Source organism: Heloderma suspectum, chromosome 15 (genome assembly GCF_057233095.1).
Source record: "Heloderma suspectum isolate Gila_16-S chromosome 15, 16-S_ref, whole genome shotgun sequence".
Taxonomy (NCBI): Eukaryota; Metazoa; Chordata; class Lepidosauria; order Squamata; family Helodermatidae; genus Heloderma; species Heloderma suspectum.
Genome location: NC_139472.1, coordinates 7769516 through 7791644, shown reverse-complemented (window position 1 = coordinate 7791644; position 22129 = coordinate 7769516). Strand labels below are relative to the sequence as shown.

The 22129-nt window shown below is 48.2% G+C and overlaps 1 protein-coding gene across 6 annotated transcripts in view; it reads right to left on the bottom strand.

The window, feature by feature from the left end:
* UBE4B (ubiquitination factor E4B) overlaps positions 1-22129 on the bottom strand; it is a 68647-nt gene that overhangs the window by 10447 nt on the left and 36071 nt on the right. For all 6 annotated transcript variants that reach the window (XR_014786026.1, XM_084822022.1, XM_084822019.1 and 3 more), the window contains 15 exons: positions 20978-21092; positions 20084-20167; positions 17828-17884; positions 17521-17637; positions 16478-16576; positions 15225-15338; positions 13648-13846; positions 12396-12534; positions 9336-9435; positions 7446-7573; positions 6249-6347; positions 4854-5089; positions 2660-2786; positions 1569-1713; positions 825-959 (listed from right to left, as the gene is read on the bottom strand). Coding sequence is in view for 5 of the 6 variants with exons in the window: in XM_084822022.1 (XP_084678148.1) it covers positions 825-959; positions 1569-1713; positions 2660-2786; positions 4854-5089; positions 6249-6347; positions 7446-7573; positions 9336-9435; positions 12396-12534; positions 13648-13846; positions 15225-15338; positions 16478-16576; positions 17521-17637; positions 17828-17884; positions 20084-20167; positions 20978-21092 (1894 nt within the window). In the remaining variant the exon portion in view is untranslated. The remainder of the gene's footprint in view (positions 1-824; positions 960-1568; positions 1714-2659; positions 2787-4853; positions 5090-6248; positions 6348-7445; positions 7574-9335; positions 9436-12395; positions 12535-13647; positions 13847-15224; positions 15339-16477; positions 16577-17520; positions 17638-17827; positions 17885-20083; positions 20168-20977; positions 21093-22129) is intronic.

Here is a 22129-nt window from a genome sequence, read left to right as displayed (position 1 = left end):
AAGCTTTATTCTTCTTTTACAACTTAATAACTCTAGAGGTAGCAACTAGATCTGAGCAGCAGCATCCCTATGCCCTAAGTTGGAACAGTTGGTCCCCGTTTGAAAGGCAATTACTGGCAGACCCCTGAATATAAGGACTAGGGAGAATCCCTCCCCTTTTCCCTTGGATCCTCTGGGCGCAACCATTCTTTGAGCACGAACCATTTGGCGCCCCTCTCTGCACCTGCGCCGCGCATCCCCCCCAGTCTGCTATCTGTGCTGAGTCACTCCCTGGACTGCTTTCTAAACTAGGAATGTGGGTGGGAGGAATCTCCGTCAGCTGTTGGTCCTGGGAAAAAAGGAGCGCACTCCTCTCCTAAAGGAGCGACTGCTCTTCCTCAGCATCAGAACTACTCTGGGATTCTATGGGCTCAATGTCCACCCTGACACTTGGATCAGATGGACCCTTGGTCTGATCCAGCAGGGCTTTTCTTATGTAATCTCTAAAAATTCCAAATGTGCCCACTGACCCTGTACTGGTAAGTGTGCTGAGGACTGCAGTCCAACGACTTCACAATACTCAAGCTGACTGGGGTGAGCATGAACTGTAGAAGCAAAAACGTAAAACACAGCCTGCAAATTCAGTGTTGCCACATCTAGCTTATTTTATCAATTAAGGGTGCAATCCTATGCATGGTTAGCCAGGCCAAAGTCCTAGAACTCCCAGCATTCCCCAGCCAGCATGCTGGGTGTTCTAGGACTTTGGCCTGGCTAACTATGCATAGGATTGCACCTTAAAGCCCAAGTTTAGAGAAGCCTGAGTTTATATATATATATATACTCACAGGTCTGAGGAAAGGCTTCTGAACTTGCTTGGTGAGGATATGGAACATATCAACCGTCTCGGTGGCCAGAGCCAGGTAAGAGCGTGACACCCGCTCGTCCTGGGCAAGCTGAGACTGCCGCGCCTGCTGCTGGTCCTAGAAAAGAAGGTGCTGCGGGTCAGCTTCCACCCACCCCCACATCAAAGAAACGGAGCAGCCGATCATCTGCATCCATTTTCGGCCACACCTTCCTGCAGCTGAACATAGCTCCTCCCACCACTAGCACTTACATTTGTATAAAATGTAAACGTAAATACAACCCCTCCCCGCGAAGCCCTGCTCCTGAAATCATAGCAGAGAAGCGCCCTGCTCTGTGTAGAGAGAGGCAGGAGCCATTTCCCGCCAGCCTCCGGGGCTACAGGCCAGATGGGAAAACTCTGTGGGTAACGTTAGTAGGCCTGCGGGCTGCATTAGTACGTCTGAGGCTCCCCATCCCTTCTGTAATTAAATACCAGCACTAGCGGTGTTGGTAAACTCTGGTGCATCCCTTGCTTCCTCCCCTCTGGATGATTTCGCTGTCCCTGTGTTGGTGAGCAGGTGAAACCCAGGCTGCATGGGGCCTTCTCTCCATCACAGGGCAGCGGATGCAGCCAAAGTGGTGACAGGTTTTTGAAGGCACTGGCCAGCCATTCGTCCAGCACCCAATTTGAGAAGTGTGGCCTGGGAAGGGCAGAGAAGCCCCCCGAAAAGGAGACAACTCCTCACCCGGGGCAGCAGGTCCCAGTGGTCTTTGTTCTTCATCTCCTCTTGCACTTCGTGGATGCGCTTGAGGGACTCCAAACTCTCGTCCAGCAAGAATGTCGTGTCGTTGATCAACATGTTGATGTAGCGGACAAACTGCTTGCCAGAGCTGGATTGGAGAGTGTTATAATTGAGACGGATCCCTGGGCTCCAACAGGGCGAAGGAAGGAAGGCTGTGCAGCACTCCCAGGGAGAGACAGGTGCTAATCCCTGCTCAGCGCCCGCTACTTCTCCGCATCAGTTTCCCCACTGGCAAAACAGGAATAAGGGCCCGACCTCACAATATTCTTGTTCTGTGGGGCACACAGGATGAAGACCAACACCTCTGCGCACCACTCACTGCTTCGCAATATTCAGCTGTTAGTCCCCGTCCCGCTCTAACGGGTGCATGGTTATTCCTTTGGGCACTGCCTTCCTGCACCGCCCTTGAGACGCTACTGGTGCTCTCCCCCAGCCCAGGGCAGGCACAAAGGGCACCACGGTGACAACATGCGAGAGGCAACCATGGCTGCAACCATGGCCTCATCCCCAGGGGAGGAGCCAGAGAACAGGCCAAATGCAGGCGGAAACTGGGAGCTGCCGTACAGCTCAACAGAGCATTTGTCCAGCTAGACCAGCATTTTCTACTCTGATTGGCAGCACCGCTCCAGGGTCTCCAGCAGGGAGGGGTCTTTCCCCCATCACTTGATCCTTTTGACTGGAAATGCTGGGGACTGAACCTGGGATCGTATTTTTATTGATTGGTTAGATTTATATCCTGCCTTTCCTCCAAGGAGCCCAAATCAGCTTACATGGTCCTCCTCATCCCTGTTTTACCCTCAAAACAACCCTGTGAGGTAGGCCAGGCTGAGAGTCAGCGACTGACCCAAAGTCACCCAGTGCGCTGCATGGCCGAGGGGGGCTAGCATCCGGGTCTCCCGAGTCTCAGTCCAACGCTCTAACCACTCTCCTCTGCAACAAAGCAGGTGCTCTCTCTACCACTGAGCGATGGTTCTTCCCCACAAGATGAACCCCAGTCCAGAAACCCTGAGCAACAAAAGCCTCCTCTTACTCACTTGAACTCCTCCATGAAGGTGCTGTGGTGAGCGATATTCTGCCAGAGGCTTTTGAAGATGGTGCTGATGTGGTAGCGGATGGTAAATTTGTCGTAGAACTCACTGGTGGCACCAGTGTGCTCAACATCTTGGGGGGGGCAAAAAACAAAGGTGAAAGAAATTAACCAATTTCCAGCTAGAACAGAAGGGAAGCGCGCTCAGGCCCCATCCATCAGCCAGAAGGCCCCAAGGGGAGGCTGCACCCTCTGCCTCCTGGGATGAACACCCAAGCAAGGAGGAACAGTGCAGACCAGTCTTCTCCAAGCTGGGGCCCTCTGGATGTTTTAGACTACAACTCCCAGCATTCCTGACCACTGACCATGCTGGCTGGGGCTGATGGGAGTTGAAGTCCAAAACATCTGGAGAGCACCAGGGTGGGGAAGGCTGACCAATCCCTGGCCAGAGATCTAAGACATCTGGCAGGCTACAAGATGCCTGCCCCCAGAATAGAAGGAGGCTTTTGAACACCAAAATGGAAGTGGAAATAGGGTAGTTAAGCATTGGTATATAAATACTTTAAAAAAACCTAGTATCAGCAACATTTGCCTGCACCTTGCACATGAGCAAGGAAGGTAACTTCTAAAGGTAAAGGTAAGGTAATTCAGGTAAGGTAAGGCAAGGCCTGACTCCTGAGAAACCTGTATGAGGGTCAAGAAGCAACAGTAAGAACCAGACATGGAACAACCAATTGGTTCAAAATTGGGAAAGGAGTACGACAAGGCTGCATATTGTCACCCTGCTTATTTAACTTATATGCAGAGTACATCATGAGAAACACCGGGTTGAATGAATCACAGGTTGGAATTAAGATTGCCAGGAGAATTATCAACAACCTCAGATACGCAGACGATACCACCCTAATGGCAGAAAGCGAAGAGGATCTCAAGAGCCTCTTGTTGAGGGTGAAAGAGGAGAGTGCAAAAGCTGGTTTGAAACTCAACATTAAAAAAATGAAGATCATGGCATCTGGCCCCATCACTTCCTGGCATATGGAAGGGGAAGAAATGGAAGCAGTGACAGATTTTACTTTCTTGGGCTCCAAGATCACCGCAGACGGTGACTGTAGCCATGAAATTAAAAGACGCTTGCTCCTTGGGAGGAAAGCTATGGCAAACCTAGACAGCATGTAAGAAGCAGAGACATCACCTTGCCGACAAAGGTCCGTCTAATCAAAGCTATGGTTTTCCCAGTGGCAACGTATGGCTGTGAGAGCTGGACTATAAGGAAGGCTGAGCGCCGAAGAATTGATGCTTTCGAACTGTGGTGCTGGAGAAGACTCTTACGAGTCCCCTGGACTGCAAGGAGGTCAAATCAGTCCACCCTAAAGGAAATCAACCCTGAGTGCTCATTGGAAGGACAGATACTGAAGCTGAAGCGCCAATATTTTGGCCACCTAATACGAAGAGAATACTCTCTGGAAAAGACCCTGATGCTGGGAAAGACTGAAGGCAAAAGGAGAAGGGGACGGCAGAGGATGAGATGGCTAGATAGCATCACTGATGCAATGAATATGGACTTGAGCACGCTCCGGGAGAGAGCGCAGGACAGGAAGGCCCGGCGTGCTATGGTCCATGGGGTCACGAAGAGTCGGACACGACTGAAAAAGGCAAGGCCATTCAGGGCTCCACAAAAAGCTTACATCAGAGGTAAGGCAACCTGGTGCCCCCCAGATGTGATGCACTCCAACTCTCATCAGCCCCAGCCACCATGGCCAATGCTCAAGAATTATGGGAACTGTAGTCCAAGACATCTGGAGGACAGTGGATTGCCAATATTTGCTGTACAAACTGCTTAGAGATATTTTTAAATATGGACAGCGGTATAGAAATCTATTAAATAAATAAGTATCATGAAGGCCTTCAGAAAATTTATGGGAAGAAAATCCACAGGAGAAAAATCCCACTCACCCTTAACCAGATTTGCCAGCACTATGATGTCGTTCTCGGCTTCTCAGATACTACTGAGGGCACACAACAACTTCCACTGCCAAATTAGATAAAAAGTTACACACACACACACACACCCAAGAAGGTAGGGAGATTTTTGTATAACTCAGGGCTACCGAGACACAAAAGCACCATCAACGCTATTCTGTGTGGCAGGGAATGTTTCTGGAGCACGCCTAACATAGACTAAGAGTCAGCAAGAAGCTGACCTGTATAAAACTTCATCAGCGATGGGACAAGCAGCTTGGTGGAGAGCGGGTGGTTCTCGATCATCTCAAAGAACTTCTGCGTCCGCGGCTGGACGGCCGGGTTGGTCATGAACATCACCTCCACCAGCTTGGCCACCAAGTAGGGGTTCCGGATGTAGTTCTGGTTGCACAGCATCACAACGAGGAACGTCACAACGTCCTGAGTGCAGGGCTCATAAAGTACCTGAGGCGAATATCTGAGAATGCAAGAGAGGCGATGAAAAAAGGACCACACACACACCACCGAGAAAGCTGCCACACAGCGTTTGCGAGCACAGCTACAACAATGTAAGCAGAGGTCTTCTGGACCAGACCAAAGGTCCTTGTAGTCCAGAGGTGGGGAACCTCTGGCTTGCGGTGGCTCCCCGTGCGACCCATGGAGGCGTGGGCTCCCAGCGCCTAGTGCTTTGGCTAGGATGTCATCCAGCCTGGGGAAAGCTGAGTGGAAGGGTCATCTGGCCCCCCACCAGAAAACAGCTCCCCCATCCATGATCTAGTCCAGCACCCTGTCTCCTGTAGCAGCCCACCAGATGCCCACAGAAAGCCCACAAGCCAGATACGGGGGCAATAACCCTTCCCTGTTTCTCCTCAGAATCTAGAATTCGGAGATACACCACTTCTGAACATGAAGGCTTATTTAGCTACCATGACCAACAGATGTTGGCTCACCCTCCTAAGAACATAAGGAGTCAGTGAAAGGTGACTTCACTGCAGGCACAACAGACCTAGCAGAGGTGCAGAAGTACTGAATACCGCCCCTGATATGTAATATATTTATCCCTATCACCCAATAGGTAACAAATCTTCGTCCCCACTCTTCACCAAAAAGGAGAGGTTCTCTCTCAAGAATTTCTTTCAGAAAGCTATCCCTAGGGGAATTATACAGATAACCTGAGTGCCATTTTTCTTGGTAGAAAGGTGGGGTACAAATAAAATAAATAAAACAATACGTAACAAGCACTGTCTCCCACCTCTTTCTGATTGCAAATAGATAAGTGACAGTTCACAGATATTCCAGCTTACCTCCCCTCTAGATACGTGGTAGACATAGTTTGGAATCTCAAAGCATTAATGCTTTTTGTAGCCCCACTCAGAAGTAAGATGGATAAACTGACCCTGCCAACACTACCCTGGCTGCTAAGGGATGAAACATTTTTAGACAGGGGTGCCCCGGACTTGGGAATCATGGACATGGTGCATAAGGGGGCACCAAGAAGGGGACACACACAGGCACCCGTTCATTGCGAGTCAACGGCAGCCCGATCTTCCTCCCAACCTTTGAATGGATACACAAGGATCTGCAGATCCACTGATGAAGACAAAGAGTTTATCTCTGAAAGTAGACTTTTTACTTACTGTACAATAAAAAACAAAAATTCTGCAACATCTTCGACATAAAACTCAGGCAACGCTGCAAACATTTTCGGGACGTCAGGATTTAAAGGCAGTTTTATGCTGTGGATAGGAGCGGGGGGGAAATGAGAAGAGCCTTGGAAAAGGAATCTCTTGGTTTTTTGCTTACAAACTCTGCAAACTGCCATGTACTTTTATATGTCCTGTATAACTAATACACAAATAATTATTTACTGGCTCAAAAGCCACAGTGAATATGTTAGATTATATACTCAGACATAGAGAGCTAATTCACAACCAATAGTGCAGACAGTAGCAAAAACATAAAAAAACATCCTAAGGGGTGTGGGGTGGGGGGCAGGGGGAGAAGATTTATACCCAACCACATGCATCTATTTTAAAACCACGCACATCATATGTGTTATTGACCCTGGGATTCGTTTCATCCTATCCAGCAAAGGCCATCTCTCTCTCTCTTCCACCCCACCCTCTCTTTCCCCGCCACCTCCCTCTCTCCCCCTGCCATCCCCTTTGTCTCCCTCTCCTTTCCCATCCAGCAGGCTGTCAGGGAAGGGGCAGATACCTCTTGCAAAAGAGGAGGGGCTGAATGAAAAGGGGTGGGGCTGAAATATGAAAAATACCAGCAAGTTTAAGCGTAAAGCTCTTCATGCCCAGTAACTAAGCTTTAGGAAAGGCATTTCAGCCTTTTAGAATGAGACAAATGCCCAAAAGCCATGCAACCACCAAACAATTGGTGCCTGGGGGAAACAGGGTGGGGCCAGGAGGGGAACCTCGGTGGGCCACAGTTGGCCTGCAGGCCTGAGGTTCAGCCACCCTGCTATAAGGCCTTTCCTGCCAATCACTCTTGATAAATTATTCGTAACAAATGCAACATTGAGAAGTGCGGTACAAGGTTAAAGGGGAGCCAGCAGGGACTGTCAGGACTGAAATTTGCTTCACCTTAGTGGGGTCATTCCAAAGGGCAAGCTGCCTTATTAAGAGCCGATATTTTAAATTCCCATCTTGGCATTTGCAGGTGACACATTATCTAGGCTTTGCTCAGCCTGTAATTGAAACTACTTCGGTCGCAAGATTTATTTGGGCCAGGCGCCCACTGTTAATCAACAGAAGCTAGTTAGCGACTCGGCTGGCACGGAAAGCTTGGAGGGAGGAACGGGGAAACCTTTGAGGGCAACTCACTCGGGGTAGGCCGGGTCGAGGATCCGGAGCAAGAGCTGGACGACCGTGCTGTAGAAATTCAGGCACCTCCTCAGGAAATTCTCGTCTAGCAGTCCAGCATCTGCACAAGCTTTGCACCGCACCAGTTTCTGTGCAAGAAGTTGCAATCCCAATGTTAAGCAAAAGCACAAATGCTAAAAATCAAAGTGTGCCCACACTCAAGGAGCCAATCTCCAAGTTGGAAGGGCAAATGCTGCTCGGTTCAGATAAACGTCAGGGCCAGAAGAAGCTGCCCAACAGAATTGCCTGTTGGGGCATGATGGCTTGAGAACCCAGAGCACAGGGACATATGAAGAGTCCCTGCTGGATCAGAACAACAGGCCATCTACCCCAGCATCCTGGGACAAGAGCTAATACTTATGTATGTATGTATGTATGTATGTATTTATTTATTTATTATTAAATTTATTAATCGCCCATCTGGCTGGTCACCCAGCCACTCTGGGCGATGTACAGCGTACAATAAAACAGTTTAAAACAATAAAATTCTACAATAAAAACATTTTCTAAAATACCCTAACCCACCCCAAATGCCTGCCTGAACAACCACGTTTTTAATGCACGACGGAAGCTCATTAAAGATGCACATTAAAGAAGCTCATTAAAGATTCTCTAATAATAGAGAATCATTCAAATAAAGTCAAGTCAGAACTGAGGCTGTTATGTGTTATCAACCGGGAGTGCTCTGGGCCCGTCTGACAACTTGTGGGGGGCTGGTCTTGCTCTAAGGCTTCTTTTTCACTGTCAACTGCACCCCCAGCGCACTCCGTGCAACACCCACAAGCGTCTTAAGCTTGTGTCCACAGAGACCACAACAGTTCAGTATTAGCACATGAACGTTGAAGATATAATCAGGGCCAGCGTCAAAAGTTGGGCTCCTGCTGCGGGCCCACACCCCAGCAGCGCCCCACCAGCAAGAGCCCCCTGGAGTCGCTCCTCCTCTTCCCCATCGGCACCTGCTTGCTCCCCTGCCTCTCGCTCTGGCCCAGACTACAGTGGTGGTGAGAAGGTGCAGCAGCCAATGCCACAGCCTGCTTGCCCACTGGAACAGAAGCATGTCAACCCTGGAGGAGAATGTTGCACATTCTTCCAGTAATCCCCAAACAACTGGGTGTGTGGGGGGGGGAATGCTGAGGTGCCAGCCTTAAAAACAGAGCTGGTGTGGTGTGATAGGTAAGAGCAGGGCCAGCATGAAGGGTAGGCATAGTTGGGCACCTGCCAAGGTCCCACAGCTTGATGGGGGTCCACTGCCAAGAGCCCCCTTGACCTGCTTCCCCCTCTTCACCCGCCTCCTGTTCCGGCCCAGGCAACACTGGTGGTGAGGAGGAGGAGCAGGAGACACCGCGGCCTGCTTGCTCCCTGGCGCTCTGCCTGTCCAGCACGCAAGTGGCAGCAGTGGTGAGGAAGAGGAGGAGGAGCAATAGAAGCTGGTGTCAAGGGCAGTGAGAAGGGCGACTCACGGAGGGAGGGGGGTCTTGCCCAAGGGCCCTCCAAAACCTGGAGCTGGCACTAGGTGCAGTGTTCCAGGATATTTGCAGAACCACCACTGCCTCATGGTCCTCCACAAGCAGACCTTCATATAGGCAAGCAGCGCCCAACGGACACTTGCTAACATTGGTGGAAATCAAGTCAAAGCGGCCATTGTGAAACCCTTAAGGCAGAGATGGAGGCTCGCCAGATGTTGTCAGACCACAATTCCCATCAGCCTTAGCCAGCATAGCCGATGGTGAGGGAGGATGGGAGCTGTAGCTCAACAACATCCGGAGGACCACACATTCCCTATCCCTGCCTTAAGGCAAAGCTGAGCACAGGGACCAAGTGGGCGGCTGTCACCTAAACGTGGCTACAAACCTTGAGTTGTGTTTTGCAGCGTTTCAGCATTTCTCGATGCCTCGTGGCCAGAGGGGAATCCTTCCACTGGCTTTCATTATTTTTCAAATCTTCCACAGTCCTGTAAAAAACCAGACGAGGAGGAAATAAATGCTTATAGTGAACAGGGCAAAGGCAGAGAGCAGCAAAGGACCAACGAGGAAAAGGTGAACCTCCATCCAGAAAGTGACGCAACAAACCAAGGTGTGCCCGGGGGAGGGCAAACAGGATGAGGAGAGGTCTGGAAACCAAGCCCTATGGCACAGGCGGGGGGCATTTGAGGCCCGAGGGCAGAATTAGCCCAGGGCAGGATGTCAGGGGCCTTCTACCAGCAGTGGGTGGGGCAACCACCCAAAATGCTCAAGTTGGAGCCTCGGTTAGGAACCAGCTTTGCTCCCCCTGCTTGTCTTAATTAGGAACTATTTAGCCCCCCCCCCCCCCCGCTGCCCTGGGAGGGGATTGCTTTCTGGCTCAATCCCCTGGGGCTGGATGACATCACAGGGCAGATCATTTCTGCTGAAGCCCTGCCCCCTGACATCATAGGGGGCTTTCTCCACGGAGAGAAAGGCACAGCAGAGAGGCTGCTCCATGCCTTTCTCTGCATGGAGAAGAGTGCCGTCCCTCTTCAGTGACAGAGAAAGGCAGCCTCTCTGCACTGCTGGGAGAGAAGCCCATCCTGCTGTTGTGACCTCCGATGAGAGGTCCGAGGGGTGCTTCCTCTCTCCGCAGGACACGGGAGAGGACCTCCGCAGACCAGATTAGCCCACGGGTGGGAGGTTCCCCATCCCTTGGCTACAGGGAGCAAAGCTGGTGTTGTTCCAGCTGCGCCTGCTCCTCGCCTTCCCAGACTGGGGAAGGCAAGGGGCTGGCAAAGCCCTGGGAGGGCACCTCGAGGTGCCGGCCCCATCCCAATCCAGCCTCACTCGCCCTCACCTTGGCTGATCGGGAAACGCACAAGGCAGGCGCTAAGCTGAGCTCCTCGAGGCCGTGGTTCGGGTAAAAGCCATTCTCCCACTTGGCCCAGTTTTCATACAACCTGTCAGGAATGGCCTGAGAGGATGCTTGATATAATCCTGTTTTATCTGTTTAATAGGAGTTTAATGCAGAGCTTCAACTACTCAGAACTGCTCTCCTAATACAGGGCTATCCACTATGGGAGAAAGGTAAGAAAGCAGGGGAATCTGTGGAGTAATGAAGCAATTGTTTTTTCTCTTCATATACTCTGTGCCTTGCAGGCAACCCTACAGAAGTATCTGTCCTGCTGGCCCTCTCTCAACTGGCTCGCAACCTCTGCCTCTTCTCCCCCCACCCCACCCCGCCACACACACACACACACACCCTCCCTTCCCTCTGCTGCTTGCAGCAGCTGCCAGCACCCCTAATCCTGGTTCCCTTGTGATGCTGAGCATGCAAGCACCCCGAGCACGCTCTCGTCGAGTTCTGCCAGGAATGACTCAGGCCACCTTAGGCCTCGGCGAACAATGAGGCCATTGGCAGCTGGCAGAGCTTTCTGGGAACACTGGCACGGAGCTCCAAAGAGACAATGCCCACAGAGCTGGAGATCACAGGCAGAAGACCGCCTCCCCCGCCTCCCCCAGCCACCTGGATTCACCAGGCTAGCCACGTGCCAAGCTCATCTGGATTCACAGCGTTCCCACCACACATCAAGGCTATCAACAGCTACCAGTCCTGATGGCTGTATGCTACCTCCAGCATCAGAGGCAGTACGCCTCTGTACACCCGTTGCTGGGGAACATGGGTGGGAAGGTGCCGTTGCTCTCACGTCCAGCTTGTGGGTTTCCCATGGGCAGCTGCCTGGCCACTCTGTGACAGAACGCTGGACAGGATGGACCCTTGCTCTGAGCCAACAGGGCTCTTCTTATTTTCACATCGGCAAGCCCAGACTTCTGGACTCAAAAGGCAGAGGGACTCCAAACCATTAAAAACTATGTGCGCATGCGTTGCAACAGGCATCAAAAGAGGCACACACACAGGCAACCTTGTGCAGGAGGAAATGGCTCTTGCCATCTCCACTTTTTATTAAGCACTTGTATTAAAAAATTGAAATCGCTGCCTGATCAATCAGGAGGAACCTTTTCAGTCAGTTAAAACGTTTTTTAAATCAATTACTCTGACTAACTACTGTAGCCAGATATAAGTAACCTTGTCAGCTTGTTCCTGAAGAACTGCATCTCTACAATTTTAAACCATTCTTTATCAGAAAAACTTAACCCTGGTTCCGGTTCTTTCCATCTCTCAGTCTATTATTAATTATCATTATCATCTACTATTATCATCATTTTAATATTATTCTTTTTATCATCATCATTTGTTAGTATCATTTATTATTATATTATCATTTTATTATCATTTTAATATAATTATCATTATTATTATTTCATCAATTTATATACTGCCTGCCATATCTAAAAACATCGCCAAGAGGTTTACAAGATCAGAAATTAAAATACATAATAATAAATACAAAAGCTCATCAGTTAAGATGTTTAAAATATTTAAAACCAAAGCTAAAAACAGTTAACAAACCAACCAAATGGGCAGCAGAATCATTCTGGGGAAAGAGATGGGTCTTTAACAGGGCCTAAAATACTCCATAGTTGGTGTTTCCTGAGTGCATTCCATAAGGTGGGTGCCACCACGGAGGAGGCCCACTCCTGGGTTTCCAACAGGTGGCAATCTGCAGGCCACAATACAACCAGCGAGACCTCCTCTGATCTTGGCAATCACAAAGATCTGTATTGAGGGAGGTGATCTGCCAGATACCTGGTCCCAACTTATTCAGGGCTTTAACAAGCCAATAGCAAGGCCTTAAACTTGGCTCACTCTAGCTGCAGCTGTCACACAGAACATGTGTCCTTCCTTTGCTTTTCTCACTATAAACAAATATTATCTTGGGGTTCACTGGACTATCAGCATTCAGTATCTCCTGTTGTTTTTTACCTCCCAATTCTTGCCTTGTTTTTGTTTTTTTTAAACAACACAGGCCCAGCACTGATGATGCAACAATGCAACTTTTTTTACCTGTTGAGCTCCCGGATGGCCCTCAGCCTACGGATGTACCGGCGGCAACTTGGTAGGATGGAGAGGTGGTGAGCATGGAGGGTGAGGAAGAAGCATTCCGTTGGGAATTTCGGCTCAGAAAAGAGAGACAGATCCCTAGCTGGGGAAACAAGGGGAACAGAACAGAAACAAAAAAAGTGAGAAGATGAGGATGTATTTTAAGACGTTATAGTCTCTCAGCTGAAGTTAAAAAACATCTCTAGGACACATCGAGGGATCCGATGCTCTGGTATGACACATCCAACGCCCACAAGTCGCACGGCGGTGGCACGTAGACTGCATCGATGCCTCTGCAGTCTGAACAGCAGCTGATAGAAATTGCTGGCATGGGTATAAGTAGCACATGGAAGCAGTCTAGGCAAGAACACCATGCAACATCTGAACATTTTAAAACGTTGCCCTATACAAAGCCAGTCCACGCTTCTGAACCCAAACATGGATGGTTCAGGAGGGCAGCAATTCGCTTTGCAGCATGCAAGCTTCCCAAGTAAAAATATATATATTTTTAAGAAGTCTCAAGAAATAAAATAAGAATCAGAAGGAGCAGGGAGTCTGGCATGTGGCAAGAGAAGGGTACATGGGTATGTCTCTTCCACCTGGTTCTGCTTGGTGGATCTTGAGGTTCTGATAAAGCAAAACACAAAGGAGAGACGATAAACCCGACATCTGCCTGCCCTTAAATTAGATTATCTTGGGGGAGAATTCTGAACATCCAGCAATAGGGTCTCCAGTGTGGTGCGTGTTGGCACTAATGTGCCCACGGGCAATTCCCTTGGCACCCGCCAGGCTCCCTGCCCCTCCTGATTTTTTAAAAATTTCTTAGGCCTTTTAAAAATAAAATAAAAATTGTTTACGGTTCACTGGCATGCTGCGAAGCGAAGGGCTGCCTTGCAGCACCATCTTCATTTGGGTTCAAAAGATGTTTTTGTGTTCTGGAGCTCAGATCCCCACCTCTGCCTTGTACTCAGGTTCTTGGGCAAATGACTTTTCCTTCAGTCTCCCCAGTTTGCCTTCTGGGAAATGTGTCTTTTGTGACCAGCCATGCCCGCATGGCAGCCATTTTGTGATTCTCTAGAAATGCCACATGTGCCCACCGAGGCAAAAATGTTGAGGACCCCCAGCCCCAAATACCATTTGCAGCACCAACTCACAGATTTGCTTCTGTATATATAAGCATGAATTTGAAAAGTACAAACAACAGGCTGCAACTTACACAGCTCAGCCACCCAACTGCCAACGTCTTCCATGGTTGCTTTCACTCGAGTTTCGTCTGCTGGGAGTACAATGCGACATCGGGGATGGAAAATGTAGGAGGGATCAACCGTCTCGAGTTTGATCTTCGTACTCAGCTGCTGCAGCACCCACAGAAAGTTGAGCATAAAGCCGTCTATAGACACCAACCGGTCGTCTGTCTGCAAGCCCAAGAAAGCAAAGTCAACACTGTCAAAACACAAGAACTCCCTCCAAAGAAGGACAGCCGCACATATTCAGTGGAGCCCAGGAGTATTCCCCTTCGCGCCAATGAACTTACCTGTCTACTTAGATTGGCCTTCCACAACCTGGTGCCTTCCAAATGTTTTGGACTTCAGCTCCCATCAGCCCAGCCAGCATGATGGGAGTTGTAATGCAAAACAACTGAGGAGTGCTGGATTAGAGAATGCTGGTTTAAAGTCTCCCACGGAAAATCAATGGGACATCGAAGGGCTTCATGTTGGCCTGCGAATGTTCCCCAACAGCTTCAGAGCCTTGGCAATGCCAACTCCACGCAAATTGCACAGCCTGCTGCCTTGATCCACCGCCCCTTTCTTCTTTCCACTACACCCACCCTTCTGACCTTCCTTTGGACGACAGTGGAGATGTAGGGAAGATGAGAGGAGGGTGCTTTGAGGCTGTAAAATCCCCCCTGAAGGATCGCCTCCTCCCATACATGCCTGCCTGGACCCTAAGATCATCCTCAGGGGTCCTTCTCCCGGAGCCCCCACCAAAGGAAGTGAGGCAGGTGGCTACCAGGAAGAAGGCCTTTTCTGCTATGCCCCCCCGGCCGTGGAATGAGCTCCCTAGAGAGGTTCGCCTGGCGCTTACGTTGTTCTCCTTCCAGCACCAAGTGAAGACCATTCTATTGTCCCAGTATTGTAGCATTTAAGCTTCCTAGTCTTTGAGCTCTGGTATTTTAAATCTGTATTTTAAATCTCCGCATTGTTTGCTAGGTTTTATTCTGGTCGTACTGTTATATTGTGGCTTTAAGCTTTTACATTTTTTATTGTTTTATGTTGCACTCTGTGGTTTTGATTTCTGTGAACTGCTCAGAGAGCTTCGGCTACTGGGCAGTATAGAGAAAGAAAGAAAGAAAGAAAGAAAGAAAGAAAGAAAGAAAGAAAGAAAGAAAGAAAGGAAGGAAGGAAGGAAGGAAGGAAGGAAAAGGCAGGCAGGCAGGCAGGCAGGCGGCAGCTTTGGAAGAGGAGGAAAAGAAATGGGTTCACCAAAGCAGGGCATGGGGGAAAGAGAACATTCTAGACATCAGGAGAGGCATGGCAGGAGGAACAGAAAGAAGAACAAAAGGAGTAAATCAAGGTGGGGGTGGAGGCTGACACCAGATAAGTAAACAGCACTGGGATGCAGCACTGACAATTCAAAACAGAGGACGAGAAGCTTGATTGGAGGAAGTCAATGCAAAGCACTAAGCACAGAGGGACTACAGCATGTTCACAGGAACAGGAGAGAGGGAAAAGTCTAGAATTCTCAGCGGACTGGAGAGGGGACGCTGGAAACGCGGAGCAGGTGCAGCCTCACCTGCATCTGGGCCTTCTTCATGTTGGCATTGACCACAGCTGCCATGTAGCTGAGAGCTGCCTCCCGGGTTTCTCCATTGAGCAGAATGCTATGTAGGATCTTGAACAGCTCTTGCTGAAAAGTTTACAGAAAGTAAAGAAGTACATAACCGAGCAGTTACAGCTTACAATGTCAAGTTCCACCACGTAGGAGAGACCGTGTAGAGCAGGCCTTAGAGTAGGCATGCTGAACCCCTTTCACCCCAGGGCCAAATTCAATTTCGGAGAAACTCTCAGGGGTCACGTTCCAATGGTGGATGGGGCCGAAGCCAAAAGGAGTGGGGTCAAAATACAAAAAAAAACCAGCATCTTTTAAATTGAAGCTCTTGCTGCCAGAAACTATGCCTTAGAAGAGGAATTTCAACTTTTTTAGAATGGGGGGAAACCATGGAAAAGCCGGGAAACCACCAAATGATTGGGGGTCAGGGGGAAAGGGGTGTGACCATCCGGGGGACCCCATTTGGGACAGATTTGGCCCATGGGCCTGAGGTTCTGCACCCCGGCCTCAGAGCCTCACTAGCTAAACTTCGCCCACTGTATTCCCAATTGGCCCCACCTCAACACTCTTACAACTTTTTAAAAGAAACCTCACAAATTAGACTTCGCAAAACTCAGCCTGTGACTTTTAATTGATTCATCTGTTAGACTAGCGCTAGCCTTCCTCAACCTGGTGCCCTCCAAACATTTTGGAATTCAACTCCCATCAGCCCCAGCCGGCATGGCCCATGGCCAGGAATGCTGGGGGTGGTAGTCCAAAAACAAATTCCAAAGATTACCTTCCAGGTTGGGGGAAGGCTGGATTAATAGCTTTTAAATCAACAAAAAATGATGTCCTGATTGAAGCAACACTGTTTAAAATGCAAATTGCTTTTTTAAAACTGCAGACAGCAGGAGCCATCTCCCCCTTCACACTCTCAAGGAGGAAAGGTCTCAAATGGTGCATGTATACCAGTCTTCTCCCAACCTGGTGCCCTCCAGATGTGATGGACTACAACTCCCATCATTCCCAGCCAGCATAGCCAGTGATTGGGGGAAGGCTGCCCCATATGAAAAACAAAGAAGCGTACCCTTTCCCATCAAAACAACAGTTTCACACACACACGCAAATCATTACTTGGTTATAACTAGGATTTTGCTAACTGGGCCAACAGCCCTAGTGAGGCCATTATTCAACCAAGATGGTGGAAAGCAGCCATTTCACTCCGGAACACCTACCCTGGCAGATTCCAGGTAGTGCTGCAAAGATTGGCTAACCACTCGGGTGTTTTCCAGGGTAATTGCAGGCCCGGAGAAATATTTTTCGACCACTCTAGGCTGCAAGAAAGAATGAAAAAGAGGTCAGCAAGTGACAGTTAACAGGGCACATTCACAGTACACCTTTAAGTTTTGTAATAACCACTGGGATTTCCCCTTGTAGTGCAAAGATTGATTGCTGGTTGTCCCGGTGTAAGTTGCTCCTGGATCCTTGTTCACCCTGCAGTGCAGACAGAGTAAAGAAAACTGTAGGTACTTCTCTCTGCCTGAACCCATAGTTTGGATGGGGGTGTGGTGCCCCTTTCTCCTCCTTTCCTTTCTTTGAACTCTCACATCTAAATAAAGGGTTGCCCGTTTTCAGAAGAAACAACTACGGTGGGAAGTCCTGCCATCTCTGAATGCTTCCAAAAACATAACCATAGCTCAGAGCACCTGCTTTGAATACAGAAGGTGCCAGGTTCAATTCCTGCATCTCCCGGGGTCCCCAACATGGCGCCCAAGGGTACCTGCCAGACCCCTTGCTCCCAATTTTCATTTTCTTTCTTAAGATGTCATAATCGTTATTTATTTAAAACTGGGAGGCTGGCACGTTGCAAAGCTAAGTGCTGCCCTCCAGCGCCATCTTTGTTTGGGTTCGAAAGAGTGGTTTTGTGTTTGGAGCTCAGCCCCACCTCTGCCTTGGACTTTGGCTCTTGGGCAAGTTACTTTTCTTTTAGTCTCACCTGTTGGCCTTCTGGGAAAGGGCTGTTTTGTGACCGGCCATGCCCAACGTGGCAGCTGTTTTATGAGAGCACCCATGACACTCTCTGAAAATTCCCAGTGTGCCCACCGACCCAGAAAGATTGGACATCCCTGGGTTAAAAGGAGATCACAGGAGCCAGGACTGGGAAAGACGTTCCACACATTGGCCAATTGGCCAATTTGGTAAGAAGACAGCTTCATGTGTTCATTTTAAAAAAAGATCTTTGCTGTTTTGGTCTCATGGTCCCTTGCTCCACACTTACATCATCTTCAGCAAAGACGGAGAGACTGAAGAAAGCCCCAAGGTAAGAGAGTCTTTGTAGCTCCCGGCCCATACCAGGACTTAGGGACTTTGGCAGCCACAAAGGCAAAGACACAATCTGCGGAGACAAGAGGGCGAAAGGAAAATGACTCATATGGGTGTTGGGTGCTTTAAATTGCACTGCCACCCAGCTTATCATTCCTTGCTGGCATCCTCATGATACAAGCACCATAAAGCAGGGTGAATCAAAGGGGCTGGTAAAAAAAACGATGACAACAGGCTGCTAGGCTGGAAGGTTTTCCACTTACCAAGCTACACACAGGATGCGATTTCCCAAACTTGATTTCACATAGTTCACCTAAAGCCTAGATGCAAACACAAAGAGGAATAAATGGCTCAGATACACTGCTAGAAAGCTGTTTGGCCAACTCATGAAGGAAACCCATCTCGAATGGAGTGCTCTTAAATGAATGTGTCTTAGGGCAGCCATTTTGTGAATGGGCAAGCCCCTCTGTGACATGCATTTTGTGAGAGTGACTACGACACCCCCTCAAAATTCCACATGTGCCCACCGACCCAAAAAGTTCGAGGGCCCTAGTAAGGTGGCTTCATTAGAAGACGGCAGACTGCATTTCACCAACCAGAGGTGCAAGCCCTTTCCATGTTTGGTGCCCAGAGAAGAGGTCGGCAAACTCCAAAACAGCCATTCAAGAGTCAGCAGTGGTAGTGAATGGATCTATTGTCCTCCGCACACAAAAGCCTTTGTCTTACAATTAAGAGTAGAAAGCTGTTGGGTGAATGTTGAGCACCCGGAACAAAAAGAACCTTATCTGCATCCTGACAAGTCTCTGGCACACAGGGCAGAATGAAAGAAAAGGAACTACAAAGAGAGGGTTGTGGGAGACACACCACACATTTTACATCTCCTGGCTTGTGTTATGGCATAATGAGGCAACCCCGCCCCCTCTCTCTGGCTAACTCTCTGCACTATTAACATTCTACAGACTTGGTAAAAAATCTGTTATTTTTAATAATATTTAACATTTGAATAACACTTTCAAGTGTTCTAAGTGCTTAGCTGCATTATGTAGTTGTCATCCTTACAACCACCTTGTAATGTAAAAACAACCAAGAGTCTTGTGGCACCTTAAAGACTAACCAATTTATTCTGGTATAAGCTTTCGTGGACACTGTCCACTTTATCAGATGTAAGGTAAGTCAGTATTATTATCCCTCATATTGCAGATGGAGTGACTGAGGCTAAGAGGGAGCGGCTTGCCTAAGGCCACCCAGTTAGTTCATGCCAGAGCCAAGATTCAAACGAGGGACTTCCCCATTCATTGATCAGTCTCAGCTAGGGATGCTGGAGAAATCTGCAATGGAATCCAGTGAGTGTGGATTTTTATGAATTCGACCCATTGATTCTACAGCGGACCAGCTTTTCCCCAGTTGGGCAGATGCCGCAGATTTGTGGACCATTTGTTTCAGAACCAGAAATTCAGAACCAGAAAAAAAAAATTTAAAACAGATGAAAATGTGCATTTCCCCCAAAGGCCAAAGTGTGAAAGTGCACATGGGGGGGATTTGCACATTTGGGGGGAATTTGCGCATCCGCCCAAGTGCAAATTTGCACAAATTAAGAAACTAAAAATCCCCAATGCCGACGACGGAATGAAAGGCGCCTGATAATCTGCGAAATGCAGATGGAACGTATTTTACATAATCTGGACATCTCTAGTCTCAGCTACTACACCAGCAATTATGTTTGTGCATATAAGCTTTATTATTTACCATCATCATCTCACTTTTTTATGAGCATATATAAGGAGGCTTACACGAAATCAGTACACTAAGATACAGAAAAACCTTGCTTTAAAAATGAACATATCACAAAAACCAATGATAGAAACAGCAGTAGATATAGAAACAGCTTCTGCCCTGAAAGGCGGCCTAGAAATATTTTAAATAAAATACAAGAAAAAAGCCTGGCTAAACAAAATTGTCTTCACCTAAAGGCATCTACCCACTTGTATTGTATTGTATTGTCCCAATGAAGCTATGTTGCTATGAACACGGAACAAGCAAACACAGGAATCAAAGAGTGGTGGTGTTCTTCCTTAAAAACACAGCTATCAAGAGCCTGCTTAGCTTGAATAAGTCTGCTGCTCTCAGTTCAGCTCCAACCCAATCTAATCTTTCTTCTCAAGGCTGAGAGCTCAATTCCTTTGTGAATTGCATGCTACTAAACCTGTAGACCTAGCTCTCAATGCAGGTGGTACACCTGTGGGTAGGACTGTACCACTTCAGAATGCAGGTAGGGACTGATTTGATCAAGTCTCCCATGGAAACAAATCTTGGCACACAGAAAGCTAGCATATCAGGGAGAAGGCTATGCTGGAATCCGTCTGCTGGGTTCTATGTTCAGGGTTTCCTTCATCGGTAGTCTGAAGCGTTACAGCCCTGCCGCAGGTCTCCTCAGTGAGGCTATCACTGACTACCAGCATCTGGTCTAGGAAGCAATGGCAGGCTATTATGGGAAAGGAAAATTAAGGGCTGCTACTCACCATAAGGGGGTATTTAAAGTTGTCGCTATCAAGGGAACACTCTTTCGAAGCAACAGCCAGGCCTTGTAAAATGGGGGTAAATATCTGTTTAAAGGAGAAAGAAGGTGAGAAAAAAGAATCATGCTTCTTGTACTTTCTGATGTAGGAGGCACTGCTAACCAATGCCAATTTCTATCAAGCCTCTGTGCGTGTAGCTAAGACCAGCCTTATGGTAGCCCCGTATACGAATATAACTTCATTTTAATGAGGCTTGAATTCCTTTTTGCCAGCTAAGAGCACAGTTGTAATTCAGAGCTTTCCCCAACCTGATGCTCTTCATATGTGTCGACTACAACTCCCAACATCCCCAGCCAGCATGGCAGGAATTGTTGTCCAACACATCTGGAGGTACCAGAAGTTGGGGGAAGACCCATTCAGAGGCATGCACACAGACGAAATACCATGCTTCATCAATACTATAAGCATTTGACTGTCACCACACACAGGAGCCAGGCTGTAGTGAGGGAGAGGAGAGAGGGAAGGGGGGCCATCTCACCAGCCCTGCTGAAAGACTTACTTTTTTTCCTCTTCCTTCCCTATTCTCTTTTACTTGCATGTTGTGCCTTTTTAGACTGTAAGCTTGAGGGCAGTAAAAACCTGTCTTGTTTTATTAAGTACACATATACTGCTCTGAAAGCCTTTCTGGCTGAGGAGCAGGATAAAAATACTTTAACTACTAAGTAATGCTAAAAACAAATAACTTAAAAATAAATAAATGCATTTTAAGATAAGGAGGAACCAGAGTTGAGGAGAGTCCAGAGCATCCAGAAGGGCCAAAGGAGAACAAGGCCTCTGCAGAGTTCCTGTGCTCAAGCTACTATGATCCGTGGCTGCTAACAAGAGACAATCACTTACCTGTTTGAACACCTCTTCATCCTGGTGGGTCGTCCTCACCAGCTCTTGGATGAAGCCAAATGGGAGATTCCTACAGAGCATGTACGGCACTAGCAACGACTGCTGCTGCAATGACCTTTGCACACAAAGAGAGAGACGTGAAGATGAGGAGCATATAGGGGGTGGGGGGGAGAACCGCAAGCAAGAATGTGGTAGCTAAGAGAGATGGTGGCAGGGGGCAGATATATGTTATTTATTTTATTTAAAATATTTCTAGGTTGCTTTTCAGGGCAGGAGCCCTCCCAAGGCAGCACACAACAAAAAAATGCGTATAATAAAATTAATTCTAAAAAATTGGTAATAAAAGCAAAAGTTCCACAAAACATTGAACACCACCGTAAGACAGAACCTACAACACAATGGCAGCTGTAAGCCAGTCGGATAAAACATGAACAGGTGAAGGCCAAAGTGAACAAGGACATCTTCAGGGCCTTCTTAAAAGCCTGCAATTATGGGGCTTGGTGGATCCCTGAAGGCAACTTCCTCCAGAGTTGTAGGGCCACTGTGGAAAGGGCCCTCTCATGTACTCGCCCACCTAACAGCCCTCATAGGTGGGCAAGTGAGACGGGCCTCTCTTGCTGATCTTTAAGCGCAGGCAGGCTGGTAAGGGCAAAAGTGGTCAAGTAGTTTGGTCCCAATCTGTTTAAGGCTTTAAAGGTAAAAAGCTGCACTTCAGATTGTGCTTGGAAACACACTGGTAACCAGTGCAGCTGGAATATTAAAAAAAAAAAAAAAAAACCACTAAAGACTTGCAGGTTACAGTTTAGTGAAATCATTTCCTGGATCAGCCATCAGTGGCTACTGCATCTCTTGACAGCAAATCAACATGGCACAATTGCATCAGGTTACATGCTGTGGCTTCCCCCAGAGAAGCTTATAAGGATGGGGTAGGGGAATGTATTTCTTAGCATGCTGAAAGCACAGTTCCTAAGCTCACTTTGAGGGGAGGGTGGAAACCAGGAGAGTTAAAGCACCCAGAGAGCTTCAGCTACTGGGCAGCAGAGAAATTTAATTAATTAATTAATTCCCATTTAAAGCTCATTTTAGGGTTATAGCTCAGGCATTCAACTCAGGACATCACATGTGATGTCAAAGACGGAACAGAAAAAGGCC